This window comes from Dermacentor albipictus, chromosome 3, assembly GCF_038994185.2.
Source record: "Dermacentor albipictus isolate Rhodes 1998 colony chromosome 3, USDA_Dalb.pri_finalv2, whole genome shotgun sequence".
Lineage (NCBI taxonomy): Eukaryota > Metazoa > Arthropoda > Arachnida > Ixodida > Ixodidae > Dermacentor > Dermacentor albipictus.
The window spans coordinates 162,715,092-162,733,761 of record NC_091823.1 but is presented as its reverse complement, the minus strand read 5'-3'; the positions used below and the strand labels follow the sequence as shown (position 1 = coordinate 162,733,761).

Sequence of the window (18,670 nt, the reverse complement as noted above, 5' to 3'; positions counted from 1 at the left end):
GTTTGCGCAACACAATAATATGCGGATAATGAATACCTTCTTCCGCAAGCGGGATAGCCGAAAGTGGACGTGGAGGAGCCCGAACGGTGAGACTAGAAATGAAATAGACTTTATACTCTGCGCTAACTCTTGCACCATACGAGATGTGGACGCGCTAAGCAAGGTGCGCTGCAGTGACCATAGGATGGTAAGAACTCAAATTAGCCTAGACCTGAGGAGGGAACGGAAGAAACTGGTACATAAAAAGCCGATAAATTAGTTAGCGGCAAGAGGGAAAATAGAGGAATTCCAGATCAAGCTACAGAACAGGCATTCGGCTTTAACTCAGGAAGAGGACCTTAGTGTTGAAAAATTGCACGACAATCTTGTGGGCATCATTAAGCAGTGTGCAATAACAGTCGGTGGTGACTCCGTTAGACAGGATACCAGTAAGCTATCGCAGGATACGAAATATCTGATCAAGAAACACCAATGTATGAAAGCCTCTAACCCTACAGCTAGAATAGAACTGGCAGAACTTTCGAAGTTAATGAACAAGCGTACAACACATGACATAAGGAAGTATAATATGGATAGAATCGAGCGTGCTCTCAGGAACGGAGGAAGCCTAAAAGCAGTGAAAAAGAAACTAGGAATTGGCAAGAATCAGATGTATGCGTTAAGAGACAGAGCCGGCAATATCATTACTGATATGGATGAGTTAGCTCAAGTGGCTGAGGAGTTCTATAGAGATTTATTCAGTACCAGCGGTACCCACGACGATAATGGAAGAGAGAATAGTCTAGAGGAATTCGAAATCCCACAGGTACCGCCGGAAGAAGTAGAGAAAGCCTTGGGAGCTATGCAAAGGGGGAAGGCAGCTGGGGAGGATCACGTAGCAGCAGATTTGTTGAAGGATGGTGGGCAGATTGTTCTAGAGAAACTGGCCACCTTGTGTGCGCAATGCCCCGTGACCTCGAGCATACCAGAATCTTGGAAAAACGCTAACATAATCCTGATTCATAAGAAAGGGGACGCCAAACACTTGAAAAATATAGACCGCTCAGCTTACTGTCAGTTGCCTACACACTATTTACTAAGGTAATCGCAAATAGAATCAGGAAAACCTTAGACGTCTGTCAAGCAAAGGACCAGGCAGGATTCCGTTAAGGCTACTCAACCATAGACCATATTCACACTATCAATCAAGTGATAGAGAAATGTGCAGTATATAACCAACCCTTATTTATAGCTTTCATTGATTACGAGAAAGCGTTTGATTCAGTCGAAACCTCAGCAGTCATGGAGGCATTACGGAATCAGGGTGTAGACGAGCCGTATGTAAAAATACTGAAAGATATCTATAGCGGCTCCACAGCCACCGTAGTCCTCCATAAAGAAAGCAACAAAATCCCAATAAAGAAAGGCGTCAGGCAGGGAGCTACGATGTCTCCAATGCTATTCACAGCGTGTTGACAGGAGGTATTCAGAGACCTGGATTGGGAAGAATTGGGGATAAAAGTTAATGGAGAATACCTTAGTAACTTGCGATTCGCTGATGATATTGCCTTGCTTAGTAACTCAGGGGACCAATTGCAATGCATGCTCACTAACCTGGAGAGGCAAAGCAGAAGAGTGGGTTTAAAAATTATTCTGCAGAAAACTAAAGTAATGTTTATCAGTCTCGGAAGAGAACAGCAATTTACAATAGGTAGCGAGGCACTGGAAGTGGTAAGGGAATACATCTGCTTAGGGCAGGTAGTGACGGCGTATCCGGATCATGAGACGGAAATTATCAGAAGAATAGGAATGGGCTGGGGTGCGTTTGGCAGGCATTCTCAGATCATGAACAGGAGGTTGCCATTATCCCTCAATAGAAAAGTGTATAATAGCTGTGTCTTACCAGTACTCACCTACGGGGCAGAAACCTGGAGGTTTACGAAAATGGTTCTACTTAAATTGAGGACGACGCAAAGAGCTATGGAAAGAATAATGACGCATGTAACATTAAGGGATAAGAAAAGAGCAGATTGGGTGAGGGAACAAACGCGAGTTAATAATATCTTAGTTGAAATCAAGAAAAAGAAATAGGCATGGGCAGGACATGTATTGAGGAGGGAAGATAACCGATGGTCATTAAGAGTTACGGACTGGATTCCAAGGGAAGGGAAGCGTGGCAGGGTGCGGCAGAAAGATAGGTGGGCGGATGAGATTAAGATCTTTGCAGGGACGACATGGCCACAATTAGTACATGACCGGGGTTGTTGGAGAAGTGTGGGAGAGGCCTTTGCCCTGTAGTGGGCGTAACCAGGCTGATGATGATGACTTCTATGATGGCGTTCGACATTTTCTTGGCAACCGTCGTAACATGCGGTGATTCAAATAGGTCTTTGAGATGGTTGATTTCTATGTGCATCAAGCGAGTACACGTCACAGATATTTCGTGCTCACTATGCTCACTGCACCGCTCACTATGCAATTATGCCAATGTTAAGAATCCTTGGAGCTTAGTCTAATTAATGACAGCAATCGGGGTTTGAGAACGTTGTATGAATTACCCGCGCAATATTTGAGCACACTTGTCTTATTCACATTACATTGCCGATCATGTAGCCTTCAAACAAGAGATCAGTGTGAGCTTTGGGTAGTGTTCAAGTGTTTCTATTTTGGGTGCGTATAACTATATAATTATATAGTAACTATATAATATCTAATAACTATATAATAACTATTTTATTTTGGGTGCGTATAACGTATAAGTATGTAACCGTCCCATTAACTGCATACCCTTGGTTCTGCTAGGACGTGTTTTTCCGTAGCTCCGGATTTTCGCCCCGTTTGCTGGCTTTTTTTCCCCACTACTGGAACTCTGTTGTTTGTGAACCGCTTTGGCGCTTCGTAATTACTACTGGCGCCTATCTACAAGGTCCGTCGTCATCTACACCCTCCTCCTGCGTCGTCCAACTCGAGTTCTTGCACGGCTTCGCGAGTGCGAGTGCCCCCGCGGCACTCGCCGCGTCGGCGCGGTGCATCCAAGCTGCTGTCCGCTGCGTCGAAAGAACGGAACATTACCGATGCAACTGCCATCCAAGTCAGGAGCGTCTCCTTCGTGGGGCAAGTGCAACGTGCGAAGGCGGTACCCTGAGCATGGATACCACCAACATGGAGCAGAACAGCCCTGCTGTCGTGGCGCACACCTCGGCCAAGAGAAGGAAGGAAGCTACTGGCCTTCCATCGGATGAAAACGTAGCTCCAGCAGCCCCGAAAAGACCTCGCTCATCACAAGGCCTGCCCGCACGACCGACACGCACGTCTCCGGAGTCGCCAAGGACATCGTGGTAAAAAGTGGTTATCAAGCTTCGTGCTAGATATGACATGTCCACTCTGCACAACCGTATCATTCAGGCGGCCCTGGACGGCAGCCTCTAGACTTCCCGATTTCAAGGTTTTGCTCTACACAAACCCATTAATACGGTCTCAGAATTGGTGTCTGCTATGGCACTAGTTTATAAACTCGAAGAATTGCAACAAATGCAAGTCTCGGAAAAATGTGTCCTTCCAGTCCAGGCGTACCTTGCCAGTGGTACCGATCTAAGACGCTACGTGGTTCATGGCGTTGACCTTGACGAAGAACCGGAGAGGCTCCTGCAGGAACTATCGCGTCCCACACACAAGGTCATGGCTGCTCGCTACCTAGAAAGCGGTCGTACCAGACTAATCACGCTTCAAGGTCCTAATTCCCCACCTGAACGTATCCTGTATTACGGCTGTGTACTGCGCCCGCGTCCGTTCAAGCCTTCCGTTGTGTACTGCTATTCTTGCTTTAGACAGGGACACATGAAATCATCCTGCCCCTACCCACCCAAGGACGACACCATGGAGCCTGAACCATCAGCATCATTTAGATGCGGCCTATGCCAAACAAACGATGATGACATCACTTCCACGACGTGTCCTACGAAGTTGAAGGCCACTAAGAAGGCTCGACAACGCCATTCTCGACAGCCAGCAAGGGCCCCTCGGTATCTATCAATGAAACAAGTCCCTGTGTACAACCGTTACGCCATTCTGGCCTCGCTGGAAGAGGACGTTAGCCAGTAGACAATAGCAAGTACAGCGACAAGTAATGCTGCCACTCGTACCTATAGCGCAGCTGTTAGGCCATTCAATTCACGACCGCAACGGGCATCACAATCGATAGAAGACATGCTGCTTCCTTTGGCAGACGAAGAGTTCGAGATCGACGCTCGCCTGGCCAACCTTGAAAAGGAAATCCAACGTCTGAAGGAACGCCGTACAGTGCTCCGGCGTCGTCATGACGGAGCGCGGCCGTCGCATTCGCCGTCGACGTCTAGTCCTGCTCGTATGGCTAACCCGGCATCTGTGTCGAAACCTCTTTCACCCCAAGAACTCCTCCTCTTCGTTGCGCATCAGCTCCAGCATCTCACCTCGGTTCTACTGGCCAATCTTAATCTATGATGGCTGCTACGTCTTCAAGTGTGCCAGAAGGCATCTTACAGTGAAAGTGTCGCGGCATCGCGGGGAAGGTCGGAGAGCTACGTCCGCGTCTCAGATATGGGAAGCTGCGTGTTTGGGCTCTACTGCTTCAAGAATCCAACGGCCTGCCACCCATTCCAAGATTTGTGGCGTACTCATCGCCTTCAATGTTGGACCGTAGGAGTGCTACGCCTGATGTCACTCCAGGAAAGGCTGCAGCGTATGTAAGATGCACTCTTCATCAGACTCGCGTTGATCTTTCACGGTGGTGTACTCTATCGCAAGAAGTCGTGGCCGAATTGGTTCGTCTCAAATTCACGGACGTTATCATCGTTTCGTACTATGCCCGCCCCTACAGCGGTCCTGCGGCTCGGTTGTGTCTCGGCTGGCTGGCGCACCTACGACAGAAACATCCTGGTTGCCCCATTATGGCCGCAGGAGATTTTAACGCGCCCCACATCACATGGGGATATGCTACTTCCAGTTCGCGTGGTACATGTGTGCTGGACACATTTATGGACGCCCAATTCACTCTGCTTAATAATATGTCAGTGCCTACTCGTTGGCGTGACCACCCTCGCGCGCCGCCATACTCACCGGACTTATCTTGGTGGCTAGGAAGGACGACCGTCTCGTGGTCATGTGAACCCGACTGCTAGGGTAGTGACCATCATCCGATTCACCTTGGCTTATCTTCGGGCGGAACAGGCCCCCTCTGTCGACTATGTCGAGTGGTGGACTGGGATCGATACAGGGCGGTATCAGAAAGCAATGTATCCAACTTCATGCTGGACCCGTCCCACTGTCTTAAGGCGGGATTAGTTGAGGCGACACGTACGTCGTGGGTTGATGAATCGCGAACTGCTCCTGATTTGCAACTTCAGCGTCTCTGGGTGTCGCGCCGCCAAGCAGAACTTGCATCAGAATGTGACCCTGCATCAAATACCCTTTGCTTAGAGGCCCAACGCCTTACTGCAGTAGCTCGGCGCCATGAACACCGCTTAGAACGTGGCCGCTGGATGGACTGGTGCTCTTCTCTTGGACCTTCGTCGTCCAATGCCTTCATTTGGCGCACCTTCCGAGTAATGGAACGTGGTCGGCGCCCTCCAGAGCCCGCAGCCTGCGCCCTGTTAGCATCGGGCGAGACACCAGCAGTAATCGCAGAAACTGTCGCCCACACCTTTTTTCTGGCTTTGGACACAACACCGCCTCCCTTCGTTGTTCAAAACTGCCTTCCCGCGGACGCGTGCACGCCGCCTACGGTCTCCGACATCGAGGGTATACAAGCTGTCTTCACTATGGCGGAATTTTTAGCGGCAATAGACCTGTCGAAGCCATGCAAGGCACCAGGACTGGATGGCATACCGTATGAACTTTATAAAAACATGGAAGGCAAGGTTCTCGAAGTGCTGTTGGGGGCCATAAACGAAGCTTGGGCTACAGGAGCCATTCCCGATTCTTGGCAGCATGCAGAAATGGTCCCTATTCCCAAACCGGGAAACCCCAAGATAATATCGCTCATATGCGCCCAATCGCACTAACCTCAATGTTAGGCAAGCTGATAGAGCGTATGCTCGCGACGCGTATTACATGGTGGCTCGAGCGGTACTCATGGTATCATCCTGGCCAAATAGGTTTCCGTGCTTATCTAGGCACAGAGGATGGCCTTGCGTACCTATCTTCTATGGTTCTCATCGGAGGCCGCTCTCGAAGAATTCGCATGGTTCTGGCAGTGGATATTCGTAAAGCGTACGACCATGTGAGTCACGAAGCAATTGTCGGAATTCTCCATTGGCTTCAGTTCCCTAGCCGTGTCTGCACATTCGTCGAAGCCTTCCTGTGCACTCGCACCTTCTCCATTCGCCTGGCTGGGCGAGCAGCAGGTCAGTTCATCGCACATCGGGGTGTCCCACAAGGATCTGTGCTCGCACCGGTCCTTTTCAATATTGCTCTCCTTCCACTAGCTTGGAAGCTAGCCACGATACATAACGCACAGTACATAATGTACGCAGATGACATCACTGTCTGGTCAGTTGATCCTGAAATCTGCCGCCAAGAACAAGCGCTCCAAGAGGCGCTAAACATGACGCACAACTGGTGTGCTCAGATAGGGCTTGACATTTCCAAGGACAAGACGACGTACATGTCAGTAGCGAACAAGTATGGGCGCCGTCTACTGGCACTCCGGCCTCTTCAGTTAACTCTGGATCAGCAACCATTACACGAGGCTTCAACTCTCCGTGTACTCGGCCTTGAAATGGATTGCTCCGGATCTGCGGGACCATGGGTCAAGAATGCAAAGCAACAGGCCGCAGAAACGATACAGTTGATACGTCTGATTGCGAAGAAATTTGGCGGAGCAAGCACCAACATGGCTCGCCTTCTTGTCCGTTCTGTATTGCAACCACGACTCGTCTACAGAGCCCAGTTTCAACATCTCACGAAGGCACAATGGGCTCGCCTTGAGGTCATTAATAATGAAGCCATGCGGGCCACAACAGGACTACCACGTCTTACTCCGTTGCCAATCCTACAGGCCGAGTCCCAACTCAACACTATTGACGAACTCGTACACCAGCGTCGATGCGCGCGCGCCCTGAAGCCATCATATTTATGCTCGGCTACTTCACTGGCCCGGTACATGGGACACGAAATAGACAATCCAGCATCTACGAGACCCGATTTAGCTCCGTGGAAAAGGCTACAATTAAGTGACAATAAGCCTCTTGGTCGTCTGTATAGCCCGGTTCCTTGTCAGGCGAATGCCCATGTTTCCCGCCTTCATTGCGCCGATGACAATCAAGACGATGCGACTCTTTTAGCATACGACGATGCCAGTGTTAATGGCACCATGATTCACACAGCTCTCGTGTGTCCATTGATACCAGAGGCAGGCCAGACGTGCTCGTATGTTGCCGATCCTGCACCACCGGCCTACGTTGCCGAGCTTGCTGCTATACGAGACGGCTTGGCCGTGTTGCTACGTACTGTTCAAAGTGCTCGATAATCTCACCTCATCATTCGCACAGACTCTACTCAAGTCATCCACGACATACGTAGGTTATCTCGGTCCACTCTATTCTCAGATAGCATTCACCGTCTTGCTACCACTACGAATATCCTCATACGCGTCCAGTGGGTGCCTCGAGCAGCCCTGCCGGGTCTCTTTGAAGCAGATATGGCAACCCACCCACAGATTACAACATACCCACTTCCACATCTTCCTTAAGACGCCTGTGGACGACTGATCCGGGAAAAAGAAACCCTCCAACGTACCACACGCGCTCTCATACCTCCGTGTATGTCAGACCTCCCTGGTGGGTTAACCCGCCGAGAGGAGGTTACATTAAGGAAGCTACGTGTCGGGGTCGCGCTCACCCCGTCTGTGGCCGCTCTCTGGCCACAACAGTACCATGGTCCTTACAGCTCATCGTGCCCATTTTGCAACACAGAAATCCAAAATGTGACAGTGACACACCTATTATGGACGTGCCCAGGACTTTATCTAAGCCGTCTCCGCCACCTCTGGGCAACAGGCCTTCGGACTGGCCGCCCACCCGACCTTGAACGTTGGATTTATGGACCACATCATCGTTCACCCCTACATTTCTTGCACGAGTCGAATCTGTTCGTGTATTTTTAACACCTTTTTTATTATGCCTAAGGGCATGCTTTCGAATTTAAAAAAATCTGCATACCCTTGTTTCTGCTGGAATAATCTTGGGATTGCATATTTTAAGTTCTTTTGAAAATATTGTCACGTAGTAGTGACGGTGAATATTACAGCTGTAAAACTATGACTGACGAAACTGACTTTTTGTTGGGCCATCTTAAGGAAGTTACACTCAAAACTCATCGATTGCGTCGAACATGGTTGGCGATCGTCAAAATCTGATATGCCGGTGAAACGTGTCAGCTTTTATACACGAGTGGTCGAAGGTTCCAGAGTAATCGGTGGTGCCCGCGTGTTTTCCAGAAAGTTCTACACAATTCGCGTCGCACATGCAATCAGCTTACACATGCTTCGGTGACAACAGAACCACCGATAACATTCGAGAAACTTCCGATACATACGGGCGCGTCCCGCGCTGAGTGATAACATTTGTTAGACGGTGAAAAGCGCTCATCCGATAAAGATAAACAAGTCCACGTGTCAATATTGTACTTATTTATGCCATGCCACTGTTTGTACTTTTAACAGTGTATAACTTCAATTCTTGCTCTTTCCTTCCTATTATGGGACACCCTCCTCCCATCCACAATAATCCTTCTCGAGCCTGCGGGCTTCATGAGTAAATAAATATGTGTGCAATACCTTGCAATTGTTTAGCGATTCGTGAAGGCTGTGGCCTTGCATTCGTTGATGCGATAGATGAAACGAGACGCGCACACACACGCGCGCGTATACGCATGAAGAAAAGCAACAATAAGAACGTAATTATTTCTTATTTTTCAGGCGAGGACCTACGCTTTCATGGTAAGAACATCACTCATTTCTTCAGTTACGCGAAGGATATATTATCGCAAGAATGAAATCGAACGATAACGCTCTAAACAGTAGAGCTCTCGGGCACAAGCTTGTGTAGACCGGGTGCCTAGTAGGCCTAACATTCGAGATTACAAATGAAGCATGACATGTAACAGAAGAACGACGTCAGTGCGATGGTGGTGTATTTTTTTCTTTTTTTTTCTTTTAGAATACAGCGTTTCAAACTACAGAGCAGTCTCGTGAAACGACAAAAAGCATCAGCTCCGAATATTTTGGAGTATCTGTGAGAAAGATCTGCAAGGTTTTTTAGACTTTCTATAATTTTTTATAAACCAGAGACCTCATTAGCCTCATTTCATATAATCTAACACTTTATACTCCATACAGAATATGCCCAGATAACTTTATGACTGATAAATCAATGTGGGGAAACCCAACAAAAATCAAGCCATGCATCCATTGGTATTCTTTGTGTGCTGTTCACAAACGTTCTTTTATATTCACACTCGGCGCACTACAGCACATGGTTGTGAGCATGTATAGCGCTCATGATGTGCCGAAACTTCTCGAAGCAGACAACGACGGCGAGATGTAGCAGTCTAGGTTTCGGCTTCTCATAGCTAAGATTATTTTTCGGCAATATTTCGCTGAACCGCGGTGAACAATTAAAAAAATATTGTTGGGTTCAACGTCCCGAAACCCCACAGTGGGCTATACGAGTATTGGGGAATATAAAAGTATTGGGGACTGAAGATAAATTTTGACCATCCGCGGTTCTTCCCGAGTACCTAAATGTAAGTGCAGCGTTTTCGCATTGCCACAAGGATGTGGCCGCTTAGGCGGCAAATCGAAGCCGGGAACTCGTGCCCAACAGCAGAACTCCACACCCGCTGTCGCAGCGGGTGGTGGGCGATGTTCGACCGCTGGGCCACTTTGACGAATTACTGTATATACTCGCGCAAGAGCCATACATTCATATTTTCGCAAAGCGTCCCTTACATGGGGGTGCGCAATGCGGTCTAATTTTTTCAGGCCGTGCGTAATACCGCTGATTTATATGTATAAGAAGAGCGAATGCTTTTATTTTCATAACGCGCATATTTGTTCAAGGAAGCACGCCTTGTAGCTGGTGCCCGTATGTAGTCATCAATATACTGTCGCTCCATTTCGCTAACACACTCGTATATACAGCCGTATTCAGTGCCCTCCACGCTGTTAGATGTGGCTGTGACATCAAAGCTTTTCACAACGATGTCCGAAGATATCGCAGGCCACGCACTTTGAATCCACGAGCATGCACACAGGATGCGACGCTCCCTTCTGTCTTGGTATTCGTTATTTAAAGCTTTTTAAAATTTTTTTTTAGGGCTGATCACGTTGGGGTTGCGACTCCTACATAAGTTTGACCCTTAGTCGAGTGTATCTGATACCTGCTTCTTGAAAGGGCCGAAATAGCCGCCTCGTTAGGCAACTTTTCCACCCCTATGTCCTTCTTTGAAGTGTGGGCTTTCAAAGATTGTGCCTAATATGTTACACTCTCTTACGAGTCCTTTCGTTCTTCTAAGCTGACGGTCAGATCAATTATTAAAAACAAAATAAAACTATTGCGTTTTAAGTGCCAAAAAGCAAGACGTCATTACGAGGTTCATTGTAGAGAGAGAATCAGGAATAATTTCGACCCCATCGGTTTCTTTAGTATGCACCTAAATCTAAGCGTACGAGCATTTTTTGCACTCTCCCCTATCAAAAAACGGCCGCCGCAGCCGCAGTCGCACCCGCGACTGTGAGCTCATCAGCGAACCAGCAGAGCCATCAAGCTACTGCAGCGAGTACATTAATTATTGACTGACCACCTCCTACCCTGATGCAACTTACTCGTCTATCACTGTCACTACCGCGCGATAAAGCTATCGTGGTGTGCTGGATTTCGAGAATACGCACCATTCTTCACTGTTCTGACTTTCTTCTCTTAACCTAAATGCTTTCGACATCGGTAAATAAAAGCACTCATCGAAAGGGGACAAACAATAAACGTTGTTGTTCACCCTAGCGCGAAGGTACAATGGAAACACTTTCTGGGCAACCCGTACGGATTTCCTTTGTGGCTTCGAGCCGTCCTCAGGGATAACTAACATCATTTTTTTTTTCCCGAAACTGCCTCGGCAATTGCAAATTTTCGCAGGCCATATTCGCGAAAAGCTCTTATGAATTCCGTTCTGCTCCTTATATTCCGTGCCACGTAAGCATCAGAATCTACAATAGTTTGGAATTGAACTTCAAATAAGCATGCTGGAGGCTCTCTAGGGACCCCGGTTTTTGACGGCGATCGTAATAAATTTTGTAGTCAGCAATCAAAAGAGAGCTTGATTTTTTTCTTGCAGTCATAGGTGTCCGAAGACCGGTCCCTGGAACTCTGCGTGTTCGAACAACGAAGACGACTACATTGGAAGATGGTAACGTACCATTGGCGCATCAAAGCTCTACAGGCGTTGTCGAGACTTCCTTCCAAGCTTGTCGGCCAGTAACTCTATTAAAACGAAGTCCTAGGCATCTTCGAGGAACTAAAGAAGGAAAGCTACGGTGTAGCAATGCTCGGTGCAATGAAAAGTGGCGCTGTCGTTTCGCGCACTGAAGACAAACAAGACCGTCCAAGACAGACCGCTGCATTAAGCAATAACCGCGGATGCCTCCCCCTCCTTCCAACACAGACACACGAAAAGCACTCTTCGCGAGAATTTGTAGAGATTCAACTGTTGTTACAAAGTGTATCTGACCTCTGATTAAAGCGGACGTGATAAACGCATTGTTCTTCGTCTGGACTTCTCGCTACAGGTGCCGCGCGATTTACGAGCTTCATTCGTGAAGGGATTGGGGAAAGCTCACAGATGCGTCGGCGGAAGCATTGGTACACACCGTGATACAGTGATGCACATTTTTTCTGGAGTAATACAGAAACAGCGCGGCACAGGACAGAGCGAGTGAAGAGGACAGGACAGAGCGCTGACTGCCAACCAAATGCTTTATTTGCAGAAGCAGCATATATAGTGCTTCTGCAAATAAAGCATTTGGTCGCTGCTCAGCGCTCCGTCTGTGCAATTTATTCGCCCGTGCTCTGTCGCGCCGCGTCTGTCTTACTCCAATGATGAACCAACCAGCCCCTCTGAACACACTGCTAAGATTTGCCTGCTTCCTTATTTTTTTTCTTGCTTGGTTAAGCTGTGGACGATAAAGAAGTTTATCGTTTAGAGACTTGGCGCTATTCTACTGACGATCGATTTGATGCCACGAAATGCCCTCGGCAACTACATCAATATACCGCATATCGTGTAAACACTTTAGGATTAAGAAGTTTGGGTCATCTTGGACTTGCTTTGAAAACTGATGGCGTGGCTCATGTTAATTTTCTTTGTATCTCCACTGCAGGAACAAAAAACGGAGGTCGACAACGGAAGGTACGATAATATATGCAACATTTGGAAACTCGCTGATTATTTTGACGTTTACTTACCACGACAATACTGTGCATGCGCCGTCAACAGTTAGTGATGGGATAATATAACTACTGCATTGCAGTACCATTTCTTTTTCGCTTTCGTCAGTATAGCTTGTGCGGAGATCTGCATGCGTTATCACTAGCACACGCCGTCCATGGATGGTGGCTAAGTACAGCGAATCGAGCGAAAGACATTTTTGCATTAATTGGCTCAAAATGACGTCCTAAAGATATTTTGGTGAATAAATGCTAACAAGAGCATTAGATGGTGCAAATAGTAGCGACAAAGAAATCGTATCCTGATGTTGTTTGTACTTGATATGAATATATATATATATATATATATATATATATATATATATACATACAAACGAGGGGGCACCTAAGCGTAGCCACTATTCTTTGTAAAAACCTATTTTTACAAACAGCCTTATCTCATTGAAGGTACTCTCCATTAAACTTAGTACATTTGTCCAATCTGCGCTTCCATTCTTCGAAAGATTTTTCAAGCTTGTCTGGTTTGATGGCTTAATGGCTCCTCTCTCGTTTGCCTCTTCTATGTCGTGATATCGCAGGGCTCTCATATCATTCTTCATCCAAAGAAACAAAGAACAAATTGCACGGAGTGAGGTCAGGTGAGCAAGGGGCGCGGGCACCTGACCTCGCTCCGTGTGCCTTTTTTTATTTCTTTCCTTGTATTTTTTTGTTTCCGCGGTAGGGTGAGGCAACCACAGTAGGTAAATTAGCGGTGAGGCTGTAGAAATGAAAGCACAGGGGTGGTATTCACAAGGCCGGTGACACGGTCGTGTGTCAGCATGCCGTGTGTTCTTTCCTGGAAGGGGCCTTGGGGACGGCAAAGGGGGAGAGGGATATTATCTGCTTTGCTGGAGGTCAGTAAGCTATCGTCTCCCTGAAGGAGATAATAAAAGAAGAGGCAGAAAATGGTGGTCGTGGGAAAAATTACTATAACGGAATAAATATACGAATAAATGAAAAAGTTTCATCATCAACATCATCATCATCATCATCGGCCTGATTACGCCCACTGCAGGGCAAAGGCCTCTCCCATACTTCTCCAACTACGCCAGTCATGTACTAATTGTGGCCATGTTGTCCCTTAATCTTATCCGCCCATCTAACTTTCTGCCGCCCTCTGCTACGCTTCCCTTCCTTCGGTATCCAGTCCGTAACCCTTAATGACCATCGGTTATCTTCCCTCCTCATTACATGTCCCGCCCATGCCCATTTCTTTTTCTTGATTTCAACTAACATATCATTAACTCACGTTTGTTCCCTCACCCAATGTGCTCTTTTCTTATCCCTTAACGTTACACCTATCAACCTTCTTTCCATAGCTCGTTGCGTCGTCCTCAATTTAAGTAGAATCCTTTTTCTAAGCCTCCATGTTTCTGCCGCGTACGTGAGTGCTGGTAAGACACGGCTGTTATATACTTTTCTCTTGAGGGATAGCGGCAACGTGCTCTTCATGATCTGAGAATGCCTGCCAAACGCACCCCAGCCCATTAATATTTTTCTGATTATTTCAGTCCCATGATCCGTATCCGCAGTCACTACCTGTCCTAAGTAGATGTATTCCCTTACCACTTCCAGTGCCTCGCTACCTATCGTAAACTGCTGTTCCCATCCGAGACTGTTAAACATTACTTTAGTTTTCCGCAGATTGATTTTTAGACCCACCCTTCGGCTTTGCCTCTCCAGATGAGATCAGTGAGCATGCATTGCAGTTGGTCCCCTGAGTTACTAAGCAAGGCAATATCATCAGCCAATCGCACTAAGGTATTCTCCATTAACCCTTATCCCCAATTCTTCCCAATCCAGGTCTCTGAATACCTCCTGTAAACACGCTGTGAATAGCATTGGAGATATCGTATCTCCCTGCCTGACGCCTTTCTTTATTGGGACTTTGTTGCTTCCTTTATGGAAGAGTATGGTAGCTGTGGAGCCGCTATAGATCTCTTTCAGTACTTTTACATACGGCTCGTCTACACCCTGATTCCGCAATGCCTCCATGAGTGCTGAGGTTTCGACTTAATCAAATGCTTTCTCGTAATCAATGAAAGCTACATATAAGGGTTGGTTATATTCCGCACATTTCTTTATCACTTGTGTGATAGTGGGAATATGGTATTTGTTGAGTAGCCTTTACGGAATCCTGGCTGGTCCTTTGGTTGACGGAAGTCTAAGGCGTTTGATTCTATTTGCAATTGCCATAGTAAATACTTTGTAGGCAACGGTTAGTAAGCTGATCGGTTTATAATTATTCGAGTCTTTGGCGTCCCCTTTCTTATGGATTAGGATTATGTTAGCGTTTTTCCAAAATTCCGGTACGCTCGAGGTCATGAGGCATTGCGTATACAGGGTGGCCAGTTTTTCTCGAACAATCTCCCCACCATCCTTCAACAAATCTGCTATTACCTGATCCTCCTCAGCTGCCTTCCCCCTTTGCATAGCTCCCAGGGCTTTGTTTACTTCTTCTGGTGTTACTTGTGGGATTTCAAATTCCTCAAGACTATTCTCTCTTCCATTATCGTCGTGGGTGCCATTGGTACTATATAAATCCCTATAGAACTCCTCAGCCACTTGAGCGATCTCATCCGTATTAGTAATGATATTGTCGGCTTTGTCTCTTGACGCATAAATCTGATTCTTGCCTATTCCTAGTTTCTTCGTCACTGCTTTTAGGCTTCCTCCATTCCTGAGAGCATGCTCAATTGTATACATGATGTTACGGGAAGGAAGAAGCGTTCGTCTATTTACAAGTGGCTTTTAATGGCTGAGCCAACAAGCGTAGAGCAGCGATGATGCTAAACTCTTCTTCGTCGTCTCTAAGACCACCATCAGCGTCGTCTTCTTTCCACATTACCGACTGTGACATCACCCCCGTCGGAAAAAGCACCTGATTGGTGCGGCTCATCTGTCCGAGAAAGGTAAGGTTTGAGACGGCGGACGTGGATGATGTCAGAGAGAGGTGAAGGCACCGTGGCAACCAGCGGAGACACTTCATACGTGACAGGGGTCACCTGGCGAAGGATGCGGTAAGGGCCATAGTATCGCGAGAGGAATTTCTCCGAAAGACCAACATGCCGAGTTGGATACCATACTAGCACAAGGGCTCCTGGTTCATAATGCACGTCGTGATGGCGCTGGTCGTAACGGCACTTCTGGCGTGTCTGTGAAGCAGAAAGACGAATGCGGGCAATCTGGCGTGCTTGGGTCGCTGTGGTTATGACATCCCGAGTGTACTCTGTCGGCGAATCGAGCGTGGTCGAGAGGAGTGTCTCGAAAGGCAAAGTTGGCTCACGGCCGAAGAGGAGATAGAAGGGGGAATAGCCAACTGTGTCGTGGCGCGAGGAATTGTAGGCGAACGCGACAAATGGTAGAGCAATGTCCCAGTTGCGATGGTCGGAGGAAACATACATTGCGAGCACGTCAGTTAAGGTGCGGTTCAGGCGTTCGGTAAGACCGTTAGTTTGAGGATGGTAAGCGGTAGTAAGTTTGTGTTTAGTAGCACATGATCGAAGTAGGTCGTCTATGACTTTGGAAAGAAAGTATCTGCCGCGATCGGTGAGAAGTTGACGAGGTGCACCGTGGTGCAAGATAACGTCGTGAAGCAAGAAATCAGCGACGTCTGTAGCGCAGCTGGTCGGTAGGGCTCTAGTAATGGCATAGCGAGTTGTATAGTCCGTAGCGACAGCAATCCACCTATTTCCGTCATTCGACACAGGGAATGGTCCGAGAAGATCAACGCCAACGCGAAAAAAAGGGTCGGCCGGTATATCCAAAGGCTGCAGCAGTCCGGCAGGAGGCACAGCTGGTCTTTTCCGGCGTTGACACGACTCACACGCGGCAACATAGCGGCGAACGGAGCGGTTGTGACGGGGCCAGAAGAACCGTCGCCGAATTCGGTCATAGGTCCGCGTAACGCCAAGGTGTCCAGCGGTGGGAACGTCGTGCAGCTGCTGCAGTACAGTCTGTCGCAAATGAGACGGAATGACGGTCAGGAGCTCGGGCCCGTCGGGGTGCATGTTGCGGGGATACAGGATGCCATTTTGTAGCACGAACATGTGAAGGGATGGGTCAGACGGATCAGAGAGCAGGCGCTCGATAATTGGGTGTAACGACTCATCGAGTCGTTGTTCAGCGCCAATGTCTTGCAAGGCAGAGAGCGAAAGAACGCAGATAGGTGCGACATCCACTAAGCCGTCCGGTACATCGACGGGATTTCGAGACAGGCAGTCGGCGTCCTGATGTAGACGACCCGACTCGTAGACCACAGTGTATGTGTATTCCTGCAGCCGTAGGGCCCAACGACCGAGGCGTCCGGTGGGATCCTTAAGGGAGGAAAGCCAACAAAGGGCGTGGTGGTCGGTTGTAACTGTAAATGGCCGACCATAATATAGGGTCTGAACTTGCCCACCGCCCAAATGAGGGCGAGACACTCGCGCTCAGTAATCGAGTAATTGCGCTCTGCGGGAGAGAGGAGGCGGCTGGCGTAGGCGATGACGCGGTCGTGCCCAAATTGGCATTGAGATAAAACTGCGCCGATGCCGTAGCCACTAGCGTCAGTGCGGATTTCTGTCGGAGCGGAGGCGTCAAAATGGGCGAGAACAGGAGGTGTGGTGAGCAGCGTGATGAGCTGCGACAAAGCAGACGCTTGTTCAGAGCCCCAAGAGAAAGGAACGTCTTTCTTCAGGAGGTCAGTATGGGGACGGGCAACATGGGCGAAATTTTCCGCAAACCTGCGGAAGTACGAGCATAGGCCAATAAAGCTGCGAACATCTTTGGCACAAGTTGGTACGGGGAAATTCTGCACAGCGTGAACTTTAGCGGGGTCGGGGCGAATGCCTGATGAATCGACGAGGTGTCCGAGCATAGTTATTTGGCGGTGACCGAAGTGGCACTTGGACTAGTTGAGCTGCAAGCCAGCGGTGCGAAAAACAGAAAGAACAGATGAAAGTCTTTCAAGATGAGTCGCAAAAGTTGATGACGATGACGTCATCCAAGTAGCACAAACAGATGGACCAGTTCAAACCACGCAAGAGCATGTCCATCATCCGTTCAAAGGTCGCCGGGGCATTGCACAACCCAAAAGGCCGTCTGGTGTGACGAATGCGGTCTTTTCACGGTCCATTTCGTCCACGGCAATTTGCCAATATCCAGAGCGAAGGTCTATAGATGAAAAATAAGTGGCACCATGGAGACAATCCAGAGCATCGTCAATGCGGGGAAGTGGATATACATCTTTCTTAGTAATCGTGTTTAGATGACGATAGTCAACGCAGAATCGCCAGCTGTTATCCTTCTTTTTTACGAGAACAACAGGGGACTCCCACGGGCTGGAAGAGTTTTCAATAATCCCTTTGGTAAGCATCTTGTCAACCTCGCTCTGGATAACTTGTCGCTCAGAGGGCGACACCCGGTATGGGCGTCTGCGAACAGGTGCTGCATCGCCGGTATTTATCCGATGTGTCACGACCGTAGTTTGACGCAAAGGGCGATCGTTCAGATCGAAAATGTCGGAGTAGGACTCGAGGAGGCCACGGAGCTGTGCGGCTTCTTGGATTGAGAGGTCCGGTGCAATCATCTTTGTAAAGTCGTCTGTCGGTACTGATGCAGAAGGCGCAGAATGAGCAGTGGGCGAAGACGGCGCAACAGATAGAGCAGAAATGTGGCACTCGTGCCTTGGTGACAACGTGGCAAGAGACGTGCCTCGAGGAACTGCTTGTGGGCACTGTCCGAAATTTAGGATGGGAAGACATGTCTGATTGTCCGCAACAGAAACGATGGTGTGTGGGAAGGAGACATTGTAAGAAAGCAGGACTGACGTCGAGGGAGTAAGGACATAGTCTCCGTCAGGTACAGGTGGGCTGGCTAAAACAGGGATGAAGGTTGCTGCAAGAGATGGCAGGCGTATAAAATCCGCGGAACAAAGTTGAGCTGGAGCTTGAGCCGGAAGGTCAATGGGAACAGGTAGGGGTAGGTCAAGTTGTACAACACCGGCGGAACAGTCAATCAGAGCAGAATGGGCAGACAAAAAGTCGAGTCCGAGGATCACATTATGAGGGCACTGTTCAAGCACACTAAACAAAACGGACGTGTGGCGACCGGCCGCACTGACACGAGCAGTACACATTGCAAGCACAGCCGGAGTTCCACCATCGGCGACCTGGAGCAGTCGAGTCGGAGCAGGG

At 48.3% G+C, this 18,670-nt stretch overlaps 1 protein-coding gene across 3 annotated transcripts in view; it reads left to right on the top strand.

Annotated features, from left to right (window-relative positions):
- LOC135905210 (beta-hexosaminidase subunit beta-like) overlaps positions 1 to 18,670 on the top strand; it is a 170,071-nt gene that overhangs the window by 65,602 nt on the left and 85,799 nt on the right. For all 3 annotated transcript variants that reach the window (XM_065436224.1, XM_065436225.1, XM_065436223.1), the window contains 3 exons: positions 8,933 to 8,953; positions 11,347 to 11,418; positions 12,389 to 12,417. In XM_065436224.1, the coding sequence (XP_065292296.1) occupies positions 8,933 to 8,953; positions 11,347 to 11,418; positions 12,389 to 12,417 (122 nt within the window). The remainder of the gene's footprint in view (positions 1 to 8,932; positions 8,954 to 11,346; positions 11,419 to 12,388; positions 12,418 to 18,670) is intronic.